Source organism: Oenanthe melanoleuca, chromosome 1A (genome assembly GCF_029582105.1).
Source record: "Oenanthe melanoleuca isolate GR-GAL-2019-014 chromosome 1A, OMel1.0, whole genome shotgun sequence".
NCBI classification, from domain to species: Eukaryota; Metazoa; Chordata; class Aves; order Passeriformes; family Muscicapidae; genus Oenanthe; species Oenanthe melanoleuca.
In genome coordinates this window covers 15,705,193-15,723,863 of record NC_079334.1, presented here as the reverse complement: position 1 = coordinate 15,723,863, position 18,671 = coordinate 15,705,193, and the positions used below count along the sequence as shown (strand labels likewise).

At 37.4% G+C, this 18,671-nt stretch overlaps 1 protein-coding gene across 1 annotated transcript in view; it reads right to left on the bottom strand.

Annotated features, from left to right (window-relative positions):
- SYT10 (synaptotagmin 10) overlaps positions 1 to 18,671 on the bottom strand; it is a 35,850-nt gene that overhangs the window by 5,338 nt on the left and 11,841 nt on the right. Inside the window, exons 2-4 of the mRNA XM_056482585.1 lie at positions 17,938 to 18,295; positions 11,355 to 11,919; positions 952 to 1,072 (exon numbers count right to left, since the gene is read on the bottom strand). Coding sequence (XP_056338560.1) covers positions 952 to 1,072; positions 11,355 to 11,919; positions 17,938 to 18,295 — 1,044 coding nt within the window. The remainder of the gene's footprint in view (positions 1 to 951; positions 1,073 to 11,354; positions 11,920 to 17,937; positions 18,296 to 18,671) is intronic.

The following is an 18,671-nucleotide window of genomic DNA, read 5'->3' as shown; positions in this document are numbered from 1 at the left end:
TAATGCCTAAATAAAGCTGCAGATCTCCTGAGCTCCCCTGAAGGAGAGGAATAAAGCAAGGAGTATACTGAAGTCAGTGGAATGAAAGCTGAGTTTCCAGATGGGAAGAGATTGAAGAGATGCCACTGATAAGTGGCTGAAAAACCTTTTTTGTGGGCTATAAGGGGACTGGACTACACTAAAATTTCCTTAAACTGTGGAAAACTATGATGCGGGGGTTAAAGTGCTTGAGGAAAAAGATCCTTTGCCCTGAGGGAATGGGGCTCTCTATTCTCGAGACTGGAAAGATGGACAGAGACATTTGATGGAAAAAGTGATGAATAGAACTTTTTGTCTTTGAACAGCTTGCCCTTAAAAGTAATACCCCATCTATGTGGCATAACCCATAATACAGCTCTGGAAAGACTGTGAAGATGGGAGGAATTTCTACAATTTGCAAATTTTCCCCGGGTGGATGCAAATTGCGGAAGTGAAGACACCCCCTATGCCTAAACAAAAAAAGGGACTTTTCTCTCTTAAGTGAACTGAAATGACTATTTAAGTGGAAAACGACTGAAGTGTTCTGTGTATGTTGTTGTTAAGAAATATAGAAGGCGGGGGGAAGGAGGGAATGATCTGGAAATTTTATTCTAAATTTATTTTTTTGTGTGTGTTATTAATAAATCACTTCTGTATACCCTTTTAAGTTTTAGGCCTGCCTTGTCTTTGCTCCTAAATCCTATCTCTAAAAGAAATGGAATATATTAAAATTAGCAAACCCAAATCAAACCAAGATAGAAAGGTACAGGCATTCTGAACAGACACACTGGCTGGCAGTCCATCTAAACAGGATCTGTTTCCATTCTTCTGCTACTTCCATCCCACAGCCATGTTAGACACACAAAACCCAATGAGTTCTTATTCATCCCCTTCCCAAATAGACTCTGCCTTGTTTAAAAGAAGTAGATTCACCTGATGCACCAGTTATATCCATTGCTTTGAGATTCCGACATTTGATGACTGTCAAAGTCATTCTCCCAGCAGTAGGCAAATAACAAAGAGAAAACATGATCTCACCCAAATCTATGCTTTCCTGAAAAAGAAAAGCAATTATTAGAAACCTGATAATACTACCAAAATTCAGTTCAGATCACGTGAAACTGTAAGATTTTTTTAACAAGGAAAGAGGCTTCTTTTGCAGCCTCAGATGCTACTGAAGAGGTCACAAGCAATTTTCAAAAAAATATTCTCATAAAGTACAGGAGGGGTAACAACAAAATAATACTCTAGGGACAAGATCTTCAATAATTAAACTGAGAAATTAAAAAAAAAACAGAGACAAAACTTTCTGGATTTCTGGTCTTTTTGTGTTGAGTTGACACAAATGAAAAGATGCTGAAGGTAGAATGTCAAGTTCTGCTCTTGAAAAAGCTCATACTCCATCATCCTCAATAGAAAGAAATCTGATGAAATATTTAGGAATATTTAGGTCATGCACATTTACATGCCCTTTAGACACTGGGATTTATGTAGGAGAATAATTTCTGCACAGGTATTTGTATAAAAAGCTAATCCTGTCTTAAGGGCTTCAAAAAGAACATGCATGTAAAAGTTGCTCTCTTTAGTGTTCTTAATGTGCTTTGGAACATTGCTTTGTTTCAGAAGAAAAGGCTCAACAGCAACTTTTTGGAGGATAACATATTTAGAAGGATGGATAGAGTCAAGATGAATGTTAATAATCCTCACAAAGAGATAGGTTCTGTATTGAGACACTAAGTACTCATGCAATAGGATGTTGCCATACAGTTTAGATGCTAATATACTTGAGACAGGTAACCTAAGGAGGAGAGTTTCTACCAGCTCTTATTTTTTCCTTTTCTCAGTTACAAAATTATCCTAACACTGCAAAAGTTTAGGTTTTGAGATGTTCATTATGTTCTAAATTTTAAATACCCCTTTGCTACCTCTCTATCACCCAGAAAACAGCATATTAAGAACTTAGGATATGAGTTTGTAAGGGGCTTGTAAGGAAGCCACTCTGTAAGGCAACCACTCTCAAACATCTCATGTGATCTCTAAGGGCTTTTTTTTTGACTGATACTAAAAAGCTTATTTTTAACATCTCAGCTTCAATATTTTATCCATCAAACCTACAGTTACCCTGAGACTACAAATTTGTTTGAGAGCTGCCAGATTTACTGTACAGCTGTTCTAGTATTAGAAGGCAAGCATAATATATTTCTAAATGAAACATATTAAAATAATGATTGCTTTGTAGATGAAAAATATATTGTTTACAGTTATACGGCAAGACTGGGCTTCTTGTTCACATTCTTCAGCTGCTTATGTGAACAGTTCTATTGACTTCCTTCAGGCTATTACTCTCTCTAAATTGAAACAAATATTTCACATCTTTCTTGGGTAAAGATGGACTTAATCACATGCTTCGGGGTATGTTTTTTTTGTATTTAGTTTTGTTATTGTTTTTTTCCCCCTGCATTGCAGGCTAGATTGAAGAATACAGTTGTGGAATAGTTTTATCGTCTCTGTTGTAGTGGTAATAAAATATTGACTTCTGTGTAGGTTGGTCAATTCACATGTTCGGTCAATTTGCTGGGATTTTGTTTTGAAAATTACTAGTTTGATGAGCATGTGAACATGCACTGTGTGCAAATTTCATGCTTGCCAGAATTTCAAATTTCTCAGAATTTCAAAATAATTGAGCTCATTCAGTTCACACAGGACAAATACAGCTATTTGACCTCTCCCTTTCTTTGCCACAAAAGCTACAGAATTTTGTGCCACAAAGTAACTTACCAACCTCAATTTTCTATTTCAGAAAACAAATAAATTTTGAACAAATGAATAGTAATTATTTCCACTCATTTGTTACAGCGGCAAGTGATGTCTTACATTTTACAGTTCTGACATTCTGTACACTGTTTCAAGCAGAGTTTCTCTTACTGGGATTACTCTCTGAGTTTAAAGACTGATGGTTGTTTCTCATATCCATATATCAAATAGATCTCACTCTTTTATCTGAAAAGAAAATAGAGTTCCCTGAGTTTCAGTGCCTCAAAGTTACCAAAGGTCTACGTTGAAAAAGCTGATGAAGATGGGTTGGATCTTGAAACACCATGAGTAGCTTGTAAAAAGATCTAATTTTTTCCTCTTCAGAGAGATGGCTTCAAAAAAGTAATTTTTGAAGATGGGAGTATGAACTTGAGTGTTCTTTTATTTCTTTTGTAAAATAAATTGGGTAGAGTTTGTGTGAGCTCAGCTGATAAATAAGAATACAGACAGGACTATGTACTACGGCTTAAATACTTTAAAAGAAGCATTGCTCAAAATGCTTACCAAACTAACTCCATTGTTATTCTATAGGACATTTTTGAGGAGCAAAGAAAATCACTTTCTGCTCTGAGTACCTGCTGAGACTGGTCTTTCTTCATACAGGAGTGTGAATGTGTGAAGTTCTAAATGTTCTTTTGAAGAATTAAGATTAAAGTTATAGTATTCCTATATATTATAGTACAAGAAACTGGGTATTGCATAAACTGAGATATCTCCATTTTCACACATACACTTTTATTGCTAATTTGAGCACTAGAGATTCATAAATTTGGAGCCGAAAACACAGATTCAGACCTAGATTATAACATAATAACACTTTGTTTTGTTTTATTTTTAAACTTCTCATGGCAGTTTTTGTTAATCACATTGATTATCATGAGTAGCATTTTAAAATTCCCTGGATTCTTAAACATTACCAATTTTAGTTGAGATTCAAATATAGGATTCAATTTAATTTAGAATCTAATTTTTATGGAAAATTAATGTTTTTCTCACTTTATGATTCACTACATAACAAAGTTGACACAAGTAATCTGACAGTGGAACCCTTCAGTACAAGCAAATCTGGAGAAACCAAGGCACAGACTGCCCACAACAGTCACATTTGCATTACAGTGCCTCAAACAATACACTACTCACAAGACACAATACAGTGGTTTGCTTTTGTGCACATTTTTAAATAATCCTGAGATTGCCTTATATGTATCATGTATTTTCTGAAAATTGAATATGACTTAGATAACTCCCATGACACTTCATCTCTTTCATAGACCTATTTTGAGTTTTTCTTCTTGAACTAAATTTGAGTTTCAATTAACAACTAGATATATGGATAATTGTAATGATTGCCTCCCCGTGGCTTCCACTATCAGGAGCAGAAAAACCAGCATTGGGCACAGCTAAAAGGGAAAGGATGTGAGGGGAAATTTGGAGAACTTGTAGAGAAGCATCAGTTAAACTGATTGAGGTTTTTAAACTGCTGTTGCTGGAAGAAGCTTTGCTGCTACTTCAATTAATTTTCACAGTTGTTCCCACTAAATTAACTAAAAGAGACAACTTTTAACTAGGAACCTCCACAAGTTCAGTGGGAAAGGTGGCTATAGATCCTTCCATGTTCAGGGTGGTTTCTACTCACATACCAACCCCATAACTCTGAAACTTAACAGGAAAACCGTTTTTTGCCTATACTGATAGTTGAATAACTTTCATTGTCTCCATCTTCTATGCCAGCATCTTAACTGATTTCCTATGATAGCAAGGGTAAAAAGCTTATAAGGACTTGATATGTGAAAAAAGGTATAATTTCTGAGTCACAAGTGAACTTTAGACCATTTTTCCACTGATGTTTGTTTCTTCTTTTTTTCCACTAGTTTTTCAAGTTTTAATCTTAAAACAGCAACTTGCTATGTATTCTTACAATGAACTATGTAAGAACTAGAACTACTGGAAGAAGCTACTGGAACTGGAAAATTTGCATCCTTTTATTGTTACTAGTCTGTCATCAATTTCCATGGTTAAAATAACAAGTATCTCCCTAATTAATAGTAGATATTAGATTCCCTTAAAAAATTACTTGTTGGTACTTTATTTATCATTCAGATTATCATAATCCAAAGTAACAATTTCAGTTCTTAATCTCAATTTTAATATCTGGAACTACATTCCTATTAATTGTAATTGGAATTAGGTTTTAAAGACTGCTTGTAAGAGTAGCATAACAAAAATACTAATGACAGCATGAATTCCATTTGTACTTGATTTCTAAACAAATTATTTGCAAATTTCATTCTCAGTTCTCTGTATTTTGAGCAAGCCGCTGTAATAAATAATAATAGTAATTTTCTAGTTAGCTAGGAAGGTATTCAGCATTTGCTTTTCTAGACTTTTGGCTGTTTCCTTTAGTAACACTGAAAACTCTCCTTCTAAATAGCATGCAAATTAAAAAAAAAAACTGCATTGGCAGAGCTAGACCTTTGGATTACTCGATTATTGCAGGAAGATAATTCACCCATAGCACAGATTTCTCTTTCTCTGTTTTTAGAAACATATTGTATGTATTTCTGCTTTCAAATAAAAGCTATTGAACTTAAGCTTCAAGAATCAGGGATAAAATATAACAATGAATGTTGGGAGTTGGATAGAAAGCGAAAAAAAACCATGTCGCCTGAGAAAATTAGCTATATCAAGAGTTAAAAGAGTGATAGTAAAGAACAGAACAGATAAATCTACCAGTCTGTTTTCTCATTTGTGCATTTAGAATCCCATGGTACCCTTGCTATCACAGAAATTATTAAAGTTCTGTGAGGTTCAAACTGGAGAGCTAATTCTACTACCTCTCAAGAGGATTTTCCTTTGGAAACCTTGTCCCCTCCTCTATATTTATTTTCATCTTCTGTTATTCTTTGCATATCAAACCCAGCTCTTTCCTTCGTCTCAGCACCAGTTCCTGATTGAGCTGCTGCCCTGGGAAATGAATCAATTAAGTGCGTGTTCTTGCCTCTGTGGAAGACAGTATGGAAACAGAGAGCTGCCCTATAATAACTGTGTCTTCTGCTTGTGGAGAGGTTAATGCTTGTCTGAACCTGTCACCCTGAATGCTCTAGGTAAGCTCTGCTGCAGGTTGCAGCCCTGCTGGCAGGAGGAAGACACCCTGAGACTGCAGAATGCCCTCAGTAGTGGCCTGGAAGCCTCCTGGGTGCTTCTTGTGCTACTCCCTCTGTACAGAACCATCTGTCTTGTGCACTGGGGGGTTTTTACATCTTGCCAGGAAGCAAGGAAGCCCATTCCTGCCTGGAAACAGCTGAGAACAGAGGTGCTTCTGTGAACTAACTGTGACAGGAGAATGAACCAAAGTGTATATGGCCTCCCATAGAAAGCTGCTTTTCTGAAGCTGCAGTGCAATGTTTGCAAAGAAACTTAGCAGTGAGAAACTTAGAGAGCTCTCAGGGCACAGCAGGTCAGACAAGTCATGCACCTGCTGCCACAATGCAGAGATACTAAAATCCCTTGAGGAAACCATTTACCTAATATTTATTACTTTTAGGGTAGAGTGAAAATAGCATTTTGCCCCTAGAAAATCAAAATATTCAAATAATTGTTGCTTCAAATTAAAAGAAACATTAAATAATAATAATAATAGAAACCTTCCCTGCCTTTAGTAACAGGACAAAACCCCACACTTTCTCCATCATCTTTTCTAGTTATAAACCAGACCTAAAGCAGTTCCAAACATAAATTAATGTCTCCAGAATGTTTCGTATAAAGACTGATCCAGAGTGTTCTCTCACTTGCTCAGCAGCAGCAGCAGTCACATGGATCCCTTCTAACACAGGGCAGAAATGACAAATGTCAGCAGTTCTTGGCTTAGGAGAGGCCATTACAGAGATAATAAATGTTGCTACACTGACAAGCTCTGAGTCTTTCACACCTGTTTAAGGTTCTGTTAAAGCTTTCAGGTGCATTTCCAGAAACATTGATAAGTGCATTCTGATAAAGGTGGGTACCTGCGGCGCTTAGCCCACTGCACTGCTGTTGATAAAACATTTCCTTGTACTGCTGCTCTTTGAGCACTAAGAAACAGGAAAATCCTTAAAATGTGGCCTCAAGGTTGGGCTACAAAAGACACCTCTGTCAGCCCTCTGCCATAGTTGCCCTGCTCAGGGAAAGGTCTAAAGCTTTGCTCACTTACAAAAAAGGGGGTATGGAGTAAACAAAGCAAAGATTATGCTCTGGATGAAATTCAGGTGTGGGCTTCATTCTTGTTTGATGAGGAAAACAGAAGAATCTATTTCCATAACAGAGACCAGCAGTCAGCAGAATTACCTGTGTTATTTCCTACTCTGGCAAGTGTTTGATATAGATGAACTGAGACAAATGTTACTGTCCTACTTATTTAAAAATATGTATATATAAGCACTTCTGTATTCCCCAGTGATGCTAGTCAATTAAATTCCAATTGCTTTGGAAACAGAAATCATGCACCATGGACATCACATGAAGGCTATGTCCTTACAAAATATGCTTTTACATTCCACTTCACAAATGAGCAAACTGCAGCAATGAAATGCCTGGTGTTGGAGAACTAAATAATAATCAAATTCCATCTGTCTACATGAGATAATTCAAGAGGCTACAAGTACATGACAATTTGATGGCTAAGATTCCCAAGAGATTACCATTGTTGGAAATGGAAATAATGTTCCTCTAAATTCAGAGCTTTAATTTTTTTTCCAATTGCATAGTTTTCTACAACTGGTTACTCTAACAGACTTCACAGGATACCTACAGAAAAAAAATTCTTCTGACAGTCACTAGCCAATTTTTTTAGGCAACAGCATTAGAGGAAGTTTCCAAAGCAGGTGATAATTTTTAAAAATATTATAGGACCTTAATAAACATTCACATGCAGAAATTGTTGGATCACTGGCAGTAGACTTCTTGCCTAGAAAATGTTAAGACACTCAATATTAGAAGTGCTTGTTAGCAATTCCAGAAAAAGTGTTTTCTTTTTTTAAAGTATGCGGTATATTTTGATAGTAACAAACCTCAGAAATGTATGCAAAACTTGGGAACACTTGACAATAACAGAAGCCTCATGTGTTGATTAAACAATCCATTTGATATTATTTGCTTGCCTCTAATGCTATGAATTAATTTCTCAAGTGTAGTGAGAACTGCAGTATTCCAATATACTGAACAACCTTCACAGGTAGTCCAAAGCTGTCTCTCGATTTTTATTTTTTATTTATTTTAAAAAATTTATTAGGTGAACAGAAACAAATGATGGATTATTTATTGAAAATTCAACCACCCATTTACAAGCAGAATTTGGGGATATATCAGATATCTAAGGTATTTTTCCTACTCTACTGATTTTGCTCTAAATTTATGTTAATAATCTAACATCAAGAAATTAATACACTTTAGCACTTAGAACAGGTACATGTCACATATTATCAGACATGGTATGTTTTCAACACCATATATAACAAAGAAAAAATGGTATGTATAAAAAAATAAAGGTAAAGTCCAAACTACAAAATGTGAATAAATATCAGCATCTGGAAACAATAGAATAAAAATGAGTGTGTGTATGTGGGCCAATCCTGTACTTCCATAGAATAATTTCAAATTATTATTAGGAGCAAAGAAAGCATTTAAAAACTGTAGATTCACACAGATCATTGACTTTAGAGCCAAAGGACTTAGTGCAACCATCCAGTCTGATTTTCCCAGACTATATTTCCTGTACCAAGTAAACTCTTCATGGTTGTGTAAGCAAATATTTTAAGAATTATGTTAGCTACTGACAAAGTGTTGTTGCATAACAAATTATCTCCTGATCTCCTGTGGTAATTTCCTTCACAGGCAAAATGTTGCAATCCGTTTTTCTTGGTGAATGTCTCTAGTAGTGTTTAAGACTGCAGTTCGGAGTCATAAGAATAGATTCTTTTCACACTGGTAATAGGAATTGTTTTTACCCTAATTTTAACTTCTGAGTAGAAAATTCTTGTCCGTGGAAGAGATGGAAAAGATTCACAGATGAGGAGAGGCTGCTTCCACTGTTTTTTTTTAAGTTTTGGACTAATTATTTGATCTATCACTTCTATTATTTTCCATATCGACCATTTAGCAACAGCACAAGCTGACCACTGAGTGTAGGAATTATGTCTGAACAGAGACAAAAAACTTCTCAGAACATACAACAAAACAGAGCAAAGGTGAAGAAGCAAAAAGCATGAGAGAAATGTATTTGTAGAATGGCATCTTGGTTCCTGGGCTCTCCTGGGTGGGGTATGGCCTTTTCCACTCACACAGCCTGCCTGATTTTCAGAGATTCTTTATTAACACCAAAGCATATTTGCTTGAATCAGAATTATTTTCCACCAGTTGTAGAACTGGCTGGATCTTTTTCAAGGCCTATCAAAGTTCAGCTGATTCTGGCCAACATTAGTCATTTAACTGCTAGTTAGTGACTCTGGTAAACTTTAAATCTGGTGTTTAAGACAGTAAGTCCTCACTGGTTAATATCTCATAGAGTGTTTATTCATGTGCAGGTTTGCCTCTTTCAATTTACAGTTTATGAAATGCCAGAACTGGAAACAGCTCAAACACAAGGCAGCACATTGCACATACAGTTACTGGATATCTTCTAGGAAGGCTTTATTTTTCCAGACAAAAAATCAATTGCCAGTTTCTTACATGATTTTCTGAGAATAGGGTAAAGTTTGTGAAAGCTGATGAGGTTACCCAACACTGGAAGGTATCTCAATTTTATGCACCTATTGTTGATGGTTTAAGTGGAGACAAACTTTTCATACACATGCAGTACTTCAAACTATACTGACTGAAAGGCTGAAATCCAAAAACCTCATGCTTTCTTTTAAGCTTAACAGATGAAAACGCCATCAGAGTGAGTTAGGCACTAAAGCTGCATGCACTAGTGAGGAAGAAACTTGAATTAGGATCCAGTGCCAAGTTTAGCAACAATTTTCATCCATATGTGTATTAGTATCAACCCCAGATGCATCATCTGGTATGGTATTTCAATCTGCTCAAAACTAGTGATGAACAGTCCAGAGATTATTATTTCCTGAAACTGTTCTAGTTATCAGTTAAAAATCTCATAGACACACCTGCTGCAAGTGACCAGTGAGATTTTAAGTAATTACTAAAATACTAAAGACAATATCAAAGCTAGAAGAAATTTTAATAAATGGTTACTTGGACTAATATTCCAAGACCTTAAACAAAGATTCAATTTTAAGCTTGAGAACACAATTCTTAAAGTTACCTTAAATCTGAGCTTCATCAAACTAAGCATACACAGATTCAGATTTCTGGAGGTGTGCTGAAGGCTGTTCAGAGCAGCTTGGTAGGCCTAACAGTCAAAATAAATAGCTGCTGTTGTGAATTCACATTTGAAAACTGCCTCCACTATTCTACACTCTCTGGTATTTTTCCTTTCTCACGCATCACAGTGCTCATGCTCAAATTGGTGAGGCCATATCAGTGCTCCTTGTCCTAATCATGCAGAGCTAGACCTGTCTGTCTAGCAGGTATGAACATCATGAAAGCATTTGGTGAAAAATGCCTGGGAAGTCTCTGGCTGCAGAGAAGGGATGGTGTGAAGCTCCTGTCACTTATACGTAGTACTGCTTTGTCTTCTGTTCATCCCTGTGTGGAAATCTGGCCCATGCAGAAATCCTGGGATGAGTCACACCCATAGAATCAAGGATGGGAAAACTTCTATATAAATAGCATGCTAGTTAAAAAGAAAGTGAAACCAAATCCAAAACACCCTACACCTCACTATTTTAACTGTTGGGTTTTTTCCCCCATTTAAACCCCAGCCAGGGAGGATAAGCTTGGAATTCAAGGTTAACAAAGCAATATCTGGAGACTGCTGTTCTCTGATAGCATGCCATTCATCCTGTCACCCATGCACCGACCTCCTTTTCTTGCTTGAAACAATAAACAAATTAATTTCTATTTTCTAATTCTTGTTGCTTGTGCCTCTTGAGTTTTCCTAGCAACCAGCAGCAGTGCAGATACAACTACTGGGGACCCTAAGCACAGTGCAGTCAGCAAAGTACATTTTACACTTCAAGCACTTTCAGCCTCTTTTCCTTACCAAGATTTCTAACCTATGAGAATTTCCTAACAAGAGCAATACATTTTTCCTTAATAGATCGTCATTTTTCAGGAAAAGGTGTTTTGATAACAGGAAAATGTTGTTAGTTCTGACTAAGCAATGACTTCCATGATGTAATATTTAATTAATAAATGTAATTTATATGCACACAGTAAGATGACAGTATGCTCCCAGAAGATTTTTTGGCAATTAAATTTTATATCTTCCTAAGCACTACTCTCTGTGCTCAAAAGAAAATATTGACAGCTCCTCTTTTTATTTTTTTTTTAATTTATTTTGGACTCTGCTGATAAACAGGATATACTGCCAAAAACTGCAAAAGAGAAGTGAAATTATGGTGTTAATGCATTTGTAATACATTACTTACTGTGGTGGCACAGTGGATGTCTTTCCATACATTGGCTTCCCTGGAGAGATCTGAGACTTCAAAAAGGTTATCAAGAATAACTTCCCCAATCATGTCATGTCTAGAAAATCTGTCAAAATCATAAACACTGAAATGCAATTTCCTGTTGCTGAGTTGATCATAGGCTACAGGAAACTGAAAGGTTTCATCAAAGACAGGATTTAATGTCTTTCTGTGAACTCGTGTCTGAAACTTCTTTTTCCTATCTGGAAGCAGATAAATCTTAACGTAGGGGTCGGATGTTCCTGTGAAGTCTTTAGCAGGCAGATCTAATGCTTTGACAATTGTGACAGCCAGAAGTTCATTCTCATAATCATACCGGAGAGTGAAGTTAAGTTTTCCACATGTTTTCACATCTTCTTGTTGCCCATCGGAATCCACAGACTTCTGTTTGTAGAGTTCTGGTTTTATTCTCCCAATGCTGGTTGTGGTCTCTCCCCTTTGCAGAACTGGGTCTGTCCCCATGTTAAAATCAACACTGGACACTTGCATCTGTCTTGGCAAGTGCCTCCTGAAAGAATTGTGCCTGCACACACACACACACAGACACACAGACACACAAACCAAGCCATGGTTATCTCTGGGAAAAGACCATCTCTCAATAGAAAATATAAGAACAAATTAATGAGGGCTCTTCTCTTTAAAGGACTTTAAAAAATAATCCTCTCCACACCCCCTTCAGTGTCTTGTAAGTGTTACAGCATCTTTGAGAGGAAATGATCATTAAGAATTAATTTCTTGGCCCAGGAGACACCCAGTGTCCCAGAAATAAAGATATTTATATATTTGCTTTCAGACTATGCAGCTGAAACTGAATTCATGTTCTTTCACAGAACGAGTTGACAGTTTCAAGATCTCATGATCCCACTTTGCTAGGGCCTGGGTAAAGTACAGTCAAACATTAAAAAAAAAAGCACTTGCAGAATTTTCATCAGTAATCTCTGCTTTTCAGAGGCATTCCATGGTGGCTTTCCAATTAAATATTTACCAGCCTTCACAGTGATCACCATGAAAGGTGCCTGAAAGAGAAATGTAGAGCTGTGTCTGGAGCATTTTGGCACAGTGCTTTGCCATCCTACAAAATTTTATATATAACTGCTTGGTATCTGCTACTCTGAGGTGCAGGCTGCCTCCTTCAAAAGCACTGGGAATATTTTGTTCTGCCTGCAATACATTTCAAAGTTTTGTCAACAATTTTCTGTCACTGTTTTTTTTTCTTTTTCCTTTTGTTCTCATGGTCTGCTGTCAGTGTATTCCTGTACCACTAGAAAGAAACAGTATTGCAATTCTCAATACAATGCTGCATAAACATATGTATTTTTGGGCATATCTTGGTTTATGGATCTGAATGGAAAGTTGTGCCATTCCTACTAAAGAGTGAAATCAAATCTCTGGTGTGCCATACAACCTTAGAGTAGTACAAAAACACTGGTCAAACAGCTTCACAGCATTTATCAGCAGCAGATGCCATTATGACTACACTACCCAGTTTATTTTTTAGGCATTTTCACATTTCCTTGGTACTTCTCTACCCCAACAATCTGTGCTGCCAAAGCTTACCACCTCCTCCTGTGAGCACACTTAGTTGCCATTATAGAACAATCCGATTGTCAGAATTTCCTCTGCTTTTTGCAATCAATTGCTTATTAATGCCACACGTAGCCTTGCCTTATTACTTGGTTTCCCTGTGGTGTTGTGTTCTGAAAACAAGAGGTGTCACAGCTGCATGTTTCTTAGTTTAGATCAGAAATGAAAATTGTCCATTTGAAAGCAACCAGGACTCATTTCATAGATATTATTTGTATTTTTCCTGTAAGTGTAGAGATTGCAGAGGGCATGAAACACAAAACTGCCGCAGTTCAGCTGAGCAGAGACACAAGAGTGTAAGCTGCAGCTATTAAATAATGGACAAGAACATTTCTCCTTTCAGCTGTTTCAGTCCTGTTAGGTGTAGGGAGGAGTCCTAGCTCAACACATGAACAGGGTAGGGAGAGCTTCATAGCCAAGACTTGAAGAAGCTCAAAAAAAGCTCAAAAAATCCAGGTGTTTCGATATCAAATTTAGATGAACAATACACCTCTCTTGTAACACACTTTGCTGTTCTTTCTTTACAGATAGACAGTTGAACGATTTTCTTCACCCTTAAATGTTAAAACTCCCTGAATACATAGTGTCTAATATCCACACTGGAATGGAGTGAGGAATGAAAAGGCCCTGACTGGTCAGAAAAGTAGAATATTGTCCACAGGGAGTTTCACAGCTGTTCTTGTGCTTTTTCCCTCCAAGAAGTGCAACCTCATAAGTGTGCCAAAACATGGAGAAGGAGCTGAACTCCACCCAAAATGTAAGTCAATAAATTCCTGGGCAGACAGCAGTTTTGGGGCAATCTTTTTAGTATCTTTGACTCATAATGAGGTCCAGGAAGATCTGTGTTGCTGCTACTTCTGTCAGTGCTAAGGAAACCTGTGCAGAGGCCTCCGTGACTGCTCCTCACATCTGCAGCTGTACTACTGAGATGCCCAGATAATCACAGAGTGATAGAATAGTTTGAGTTGGAGAGGACCTTAAAGGTGATCCAGTTCCAAGCCCCTGCCATGGGGGCATTGTGTTCAAACCCTGTTGCACATAAGCAGCAGCTAAAACTGCCTTTGCAGGGGAAACAGTGAAGCGTATTGTACAACATCAGTTTGAGCAAAAACAGGCACACGAAAAATTCTCTTCAACTTCTCTTGCACTTTTGACAATCTGGGTTAATGGAAGCAAAAGCAATATATAAAACCCCAAATGTATGATTTCTAAGATACCAGCTTTCTTTTAAATTTTAAGACTTCATGCACTTCAGATCCTCTACTGAATTGTTGCGAGATGTCACTAAGTAAAAGAATGCATTTATATTGCTGTTCCCTGTGGGAATCAGCAGCACTTTTGCTCTAGTAAGCCAAAGTCCTAATTACACAGTGCCTAGTATCTGTTCTGAATCACAGCATTTCACCAAGACAGCTAATTGGTCTGTTAATTATTAAGATGTTTCATTGTTGTCATGGCAACATATTTATCTTCCTTTGTTCTGCAGTAACAAAGGGATTAATGACTGTGATAATGAAATACAAGGATGTCAGAAAACCAGGTTGTTAAAATGTGGAAGAGCTACCAATATCTTCAAATTCAGGTACTTCAACCTCTACTGACTCTCGAGCACTCCTATAGTAGACTTGCCTTCCATAACAGAATAAATTCATTTTGAGTAGCAAATTCATTTTGATAGCAAATCTGTATATAAATCTAATATAAAACTGTATTTTCATGGCCCTAATGACACTATGAAGCTGATTTCTGACTCACTAAGCCTGCCACATCTGTAATAAAAGAGAGGAATGGGATGCTGATTTATGACATGACTTGAGATTTATGAGCGGTGACTCGGGTCTAGCTTTCTTAGATGGTATTAGAACAATCTTTTTGTCCAAATCTAGAAAAATTCATGATCCCTGGTGGTACTTAGAACAAAAGCTTCCCTCTTCTCCTTGCAAACAGGTATGTTTGTTTTTCTTTAACCTTAACAAACCCAAGCACCTCACTTTTACCTTTGTGCCTCCTGGGAATTGACTGGCTCAACACGTTCCTCTCCAGCTGATGCTAATGAGCAAGAAGCATGCTCTTGGAAAATACAGGTAAATGTTTGAAGAATGGATTTTCATAGAAGCAATAAACTGTATTTATTGTGATAGCAAAATACTATCCCAAAGTATGGGAAACAGTGGTTGTCAATAACATATAGCAAAATTATTTGCAAATGAGCACCACTGCTGCAGTTCTTCTGCTGTAGTGTACTAGTTAGTTGGTATCAAGGACTAAAGAGCTTTTAACAAACAACTTTTCTCATATTATCAAGGACTATGAAAAATATGTAGTTATAACTAAACAGAAATGCATAATTTCCTCACACTAACATGTCTCTGTGTTAAATGCACAGTCTAAAAAATGTGATCAGGCACATTTGATTGTTGTTCTGAATGACCTGTTAAAATCCTCCTGCTTTGATTATAATGAATTAATATGATTTCATTTATTATATTAAGAGCTGATGGTTGCATGAAACCTTCACAGAACTGGTTACAATGCCTTAATTTGCCCCAGCTCAGGTGAGATCAGTGCACAGGAGATAATCCAGATAGCAAACAATTCTCTCAGATCCTTTGTCAATGGAATACATTTGGGAGAAGGTGCATCTGAATCCCTCAGGACTCCTGAGGACAGCAAAGCAGTGCTGCATTGGGGATGGAGCAAGAGAAGATGCGATCTCTGCTTCTGCCTTCAGCTCCGATTTGTTTAGAGTCCCCCAGTCAAGGACACCAGACTCAGGTTTCAGTTATTTTGCTGGTACATTGTTGCCAGCTGGGCTTAATACACAATAAGGAATAATTCAGAAACCTGGTCTAAATGTCCAGCCTTATTCTCATATGTGATACACTTGGCAGAAGAAATTAATATGGGCTGTTAAGTTAGGACTCCCTTAAGGCAGGCAGGGTTTAGATAAAATGCGGTTACAAACAGAAGGATCACCACTTCTGGGTCATTTTTAAGGCACATGTCATTCTAAACATATTTTGTAAAAGGATGCAGAATTTTTCACCAAAATCTAAAAGGTGATGTTTCCAAACACCTACTGATTGCTACTGATTGGCTGTGGTGGGACAATCACTTAAAGCACAGGAACTGTCCCTTTCAGAGGAGATTTAACCCTGATAATCTGAAGAAGATGAAAAGAAACTCCCTTACAAGGTTGCAGAAAGACTGGTATTGATAGGAAGTTTTACTTTTGTAAAACTATCCTTGGCTTTACAAATATTTTGTATTCATTTAGATCCCAGTTCAAATCACATTAGACACCTGTAAGAATATTTTCACTGTGTGAAGTAGATCCGGACCATATCCCTGGAACTTCGTTCTTTCCCTATAGTACCACTGGGACTATTCAAGTTCATTTGCTAACTAGCTATTTCTTCTGTCTATTCAGGAGGTCAGACAGTGTGAATACTTGGATTTGATGGATTAAGACTCTTTCAGTTAATATCCTTTTAGGCAGCAGTAAGCTGGGTAATGGGCTAAACTACCAGTTTTTGGTCCTCTGTGTTTAGTGTAACAGTTGCAAGCTCAGAATTATCAGAGTGTTGTGGGAATGTTCCTCAGCGTGGTTTGGAGGCTGTGCTCCTGTTCTGAGCAGATGGATACAGTAGCAGGAGCCAGGCATAGCCAGGGTAATGTGGCTTAAGGCCAGCTGGACAGTCTCATAATTCAGGAGATGCTTTGGCTGCTAAAGTAAGTCAGACCTCCTCTGGTTGGAGTGCTCTCATTTTGGGAGCTTCCCGTGGCTTCCTGTTGGCTGTTCTGCGAGGTTGGAATAGCTGAGAAAAGCACTTGAGCACTTACTGCCACAACGAGTGCACTGAGCTGGCAAAACATTGTCTTTAGGGCTCCCAGGAGGCTGGCAAAGTATGTGCCCACTCAGTGTAAAGCATGTGTCTTCTCCTTTTGCCTCTAATTATTGTGACTGTGAGCCTTTTTGTTTGTTTCTTTGGGTTTAGTGGGTTTTTTCATTTGGCTGGTTTGGACTTATTTTTTTTTTCTTTTGACAGCATATGTTTCCTTAGCAAACGGCATTTTGAGAATAAAGCTACTTCCTACACAGTATCTGTACTGTAACCTATGGCATTATGCAATATTTCAGGTGCCTCTTTTAGCCTTAATTTTTCCCAATATTTGCTTATAAAACAATCCCCTTTTCATTCCAGGATTTCATCTTTGCAGTTCATTGTTTGTTTCCATGCATTACATTTGCTGACAGTGTTTGAAGAAAATCCCATTAGAATCTATAGATCCCTGAATGTCTTTACTGCTTTTCAATATAAAGTGGCACCTAATGCAAAATTAAAGTTTGTGTCCTCCACTTTAATATTAGAGAAAACACTAAGGAATGCTGTGTGCTTGTCATTTATTTATAGACCTATATGGAATCTATACAGCTTTAAGATCAGTCCACAAGGATCTGTATTTTTATGCTGGAATTTTAATTCCTTCATAATCAGCAAACTGTGTCTTAAGGAAATGTGCCATCAACAATGAATCTATCATTTATTTGGTTGAGAGGGAAACTTTCATCTGCAAAACCAACTGATATATCTATAAAAAATATCTCTGTGAAAATCTAGATTTGCAGTTCTATAAAAAAAACACTGAAATATGTTTTCCTGTAATCAAAACCCAAAAGGGAAATGCTTAAAGTAGCAACATCTATCTTTACAAAGTAGTAGAAGATGTAGATTTCACTTTCATATGTTAAAATGATTATGTAACTGAAGGTACACTAAATGTTTCAGAATATTCTGTCCAAAGAACACTGTAGCTTCACATTCACATGACTGATGTTTCACCCATAACTGCTAAGAAACCTGTGAATAATCCAGGATCTTGGAAATTTTCATCAATGTTCCTGCTCTACTTGTTCCTGGGAAAGGTGCCAGGAGTGTGAGTGCCTCTCACTTACCTTGATGAGGACGTGGGCTCGGTGATCTGTCTCTGCATCCGAGCATGTCTGATCAGGTGCTCTTTCAGCGCGTTCTGGACCTCTGCTGGTATATCAGGTGAAGTGTGGCTGATTTTCAGTGCGGCTTCAAGTACCTTGGTCGTAGCTTTCCCATTCTCTTTAACTTCCTTTTTCTCGCTGTTCTCCAAAACCTCTGTAGGAGCACTGGAGTTGCTCTGTGGGACATTACTGGCACTGGAAGTGAGAGGTTTGCTCCTCCAGCAGGGCCAACACAGCTTCCAAAAGACAAAAAGCGAGACCACCAGCAAAGCGAGCCCACAGAAGCTGACGACAACTGCTAAGAGACTGACTGAAACGTCTGCAAGGAATTAGAAACAAAAATCATCATGACAGACAAACATGCAGAGGAAAAAAAAAATTAAAAATGACAAAGGCAAGGAGATAGAACATTTTTATAATTATGTTTGTGTAGAGCTTTTAAGGTTGTGTGTTTTTTCTTTTTATTTTTTTTCTTTGATATCTAAGCCTGTACCTTTAAGATGTTATTATTTTCTAGTATCTGCTTCACAAACACTCCTTTAATTGTTCAGACCAAGGGCCAGTATACTGGCCACATACTCACCACATACTCAGACATCCTTCTCAGGAAGTTCCCTTCTCAGGAAGGAAGGAAACAATCCCAAAAACTCCCAGCTATTGTTGGCTAAGGACTTTGAGATCAGTAGGTGAAAGAA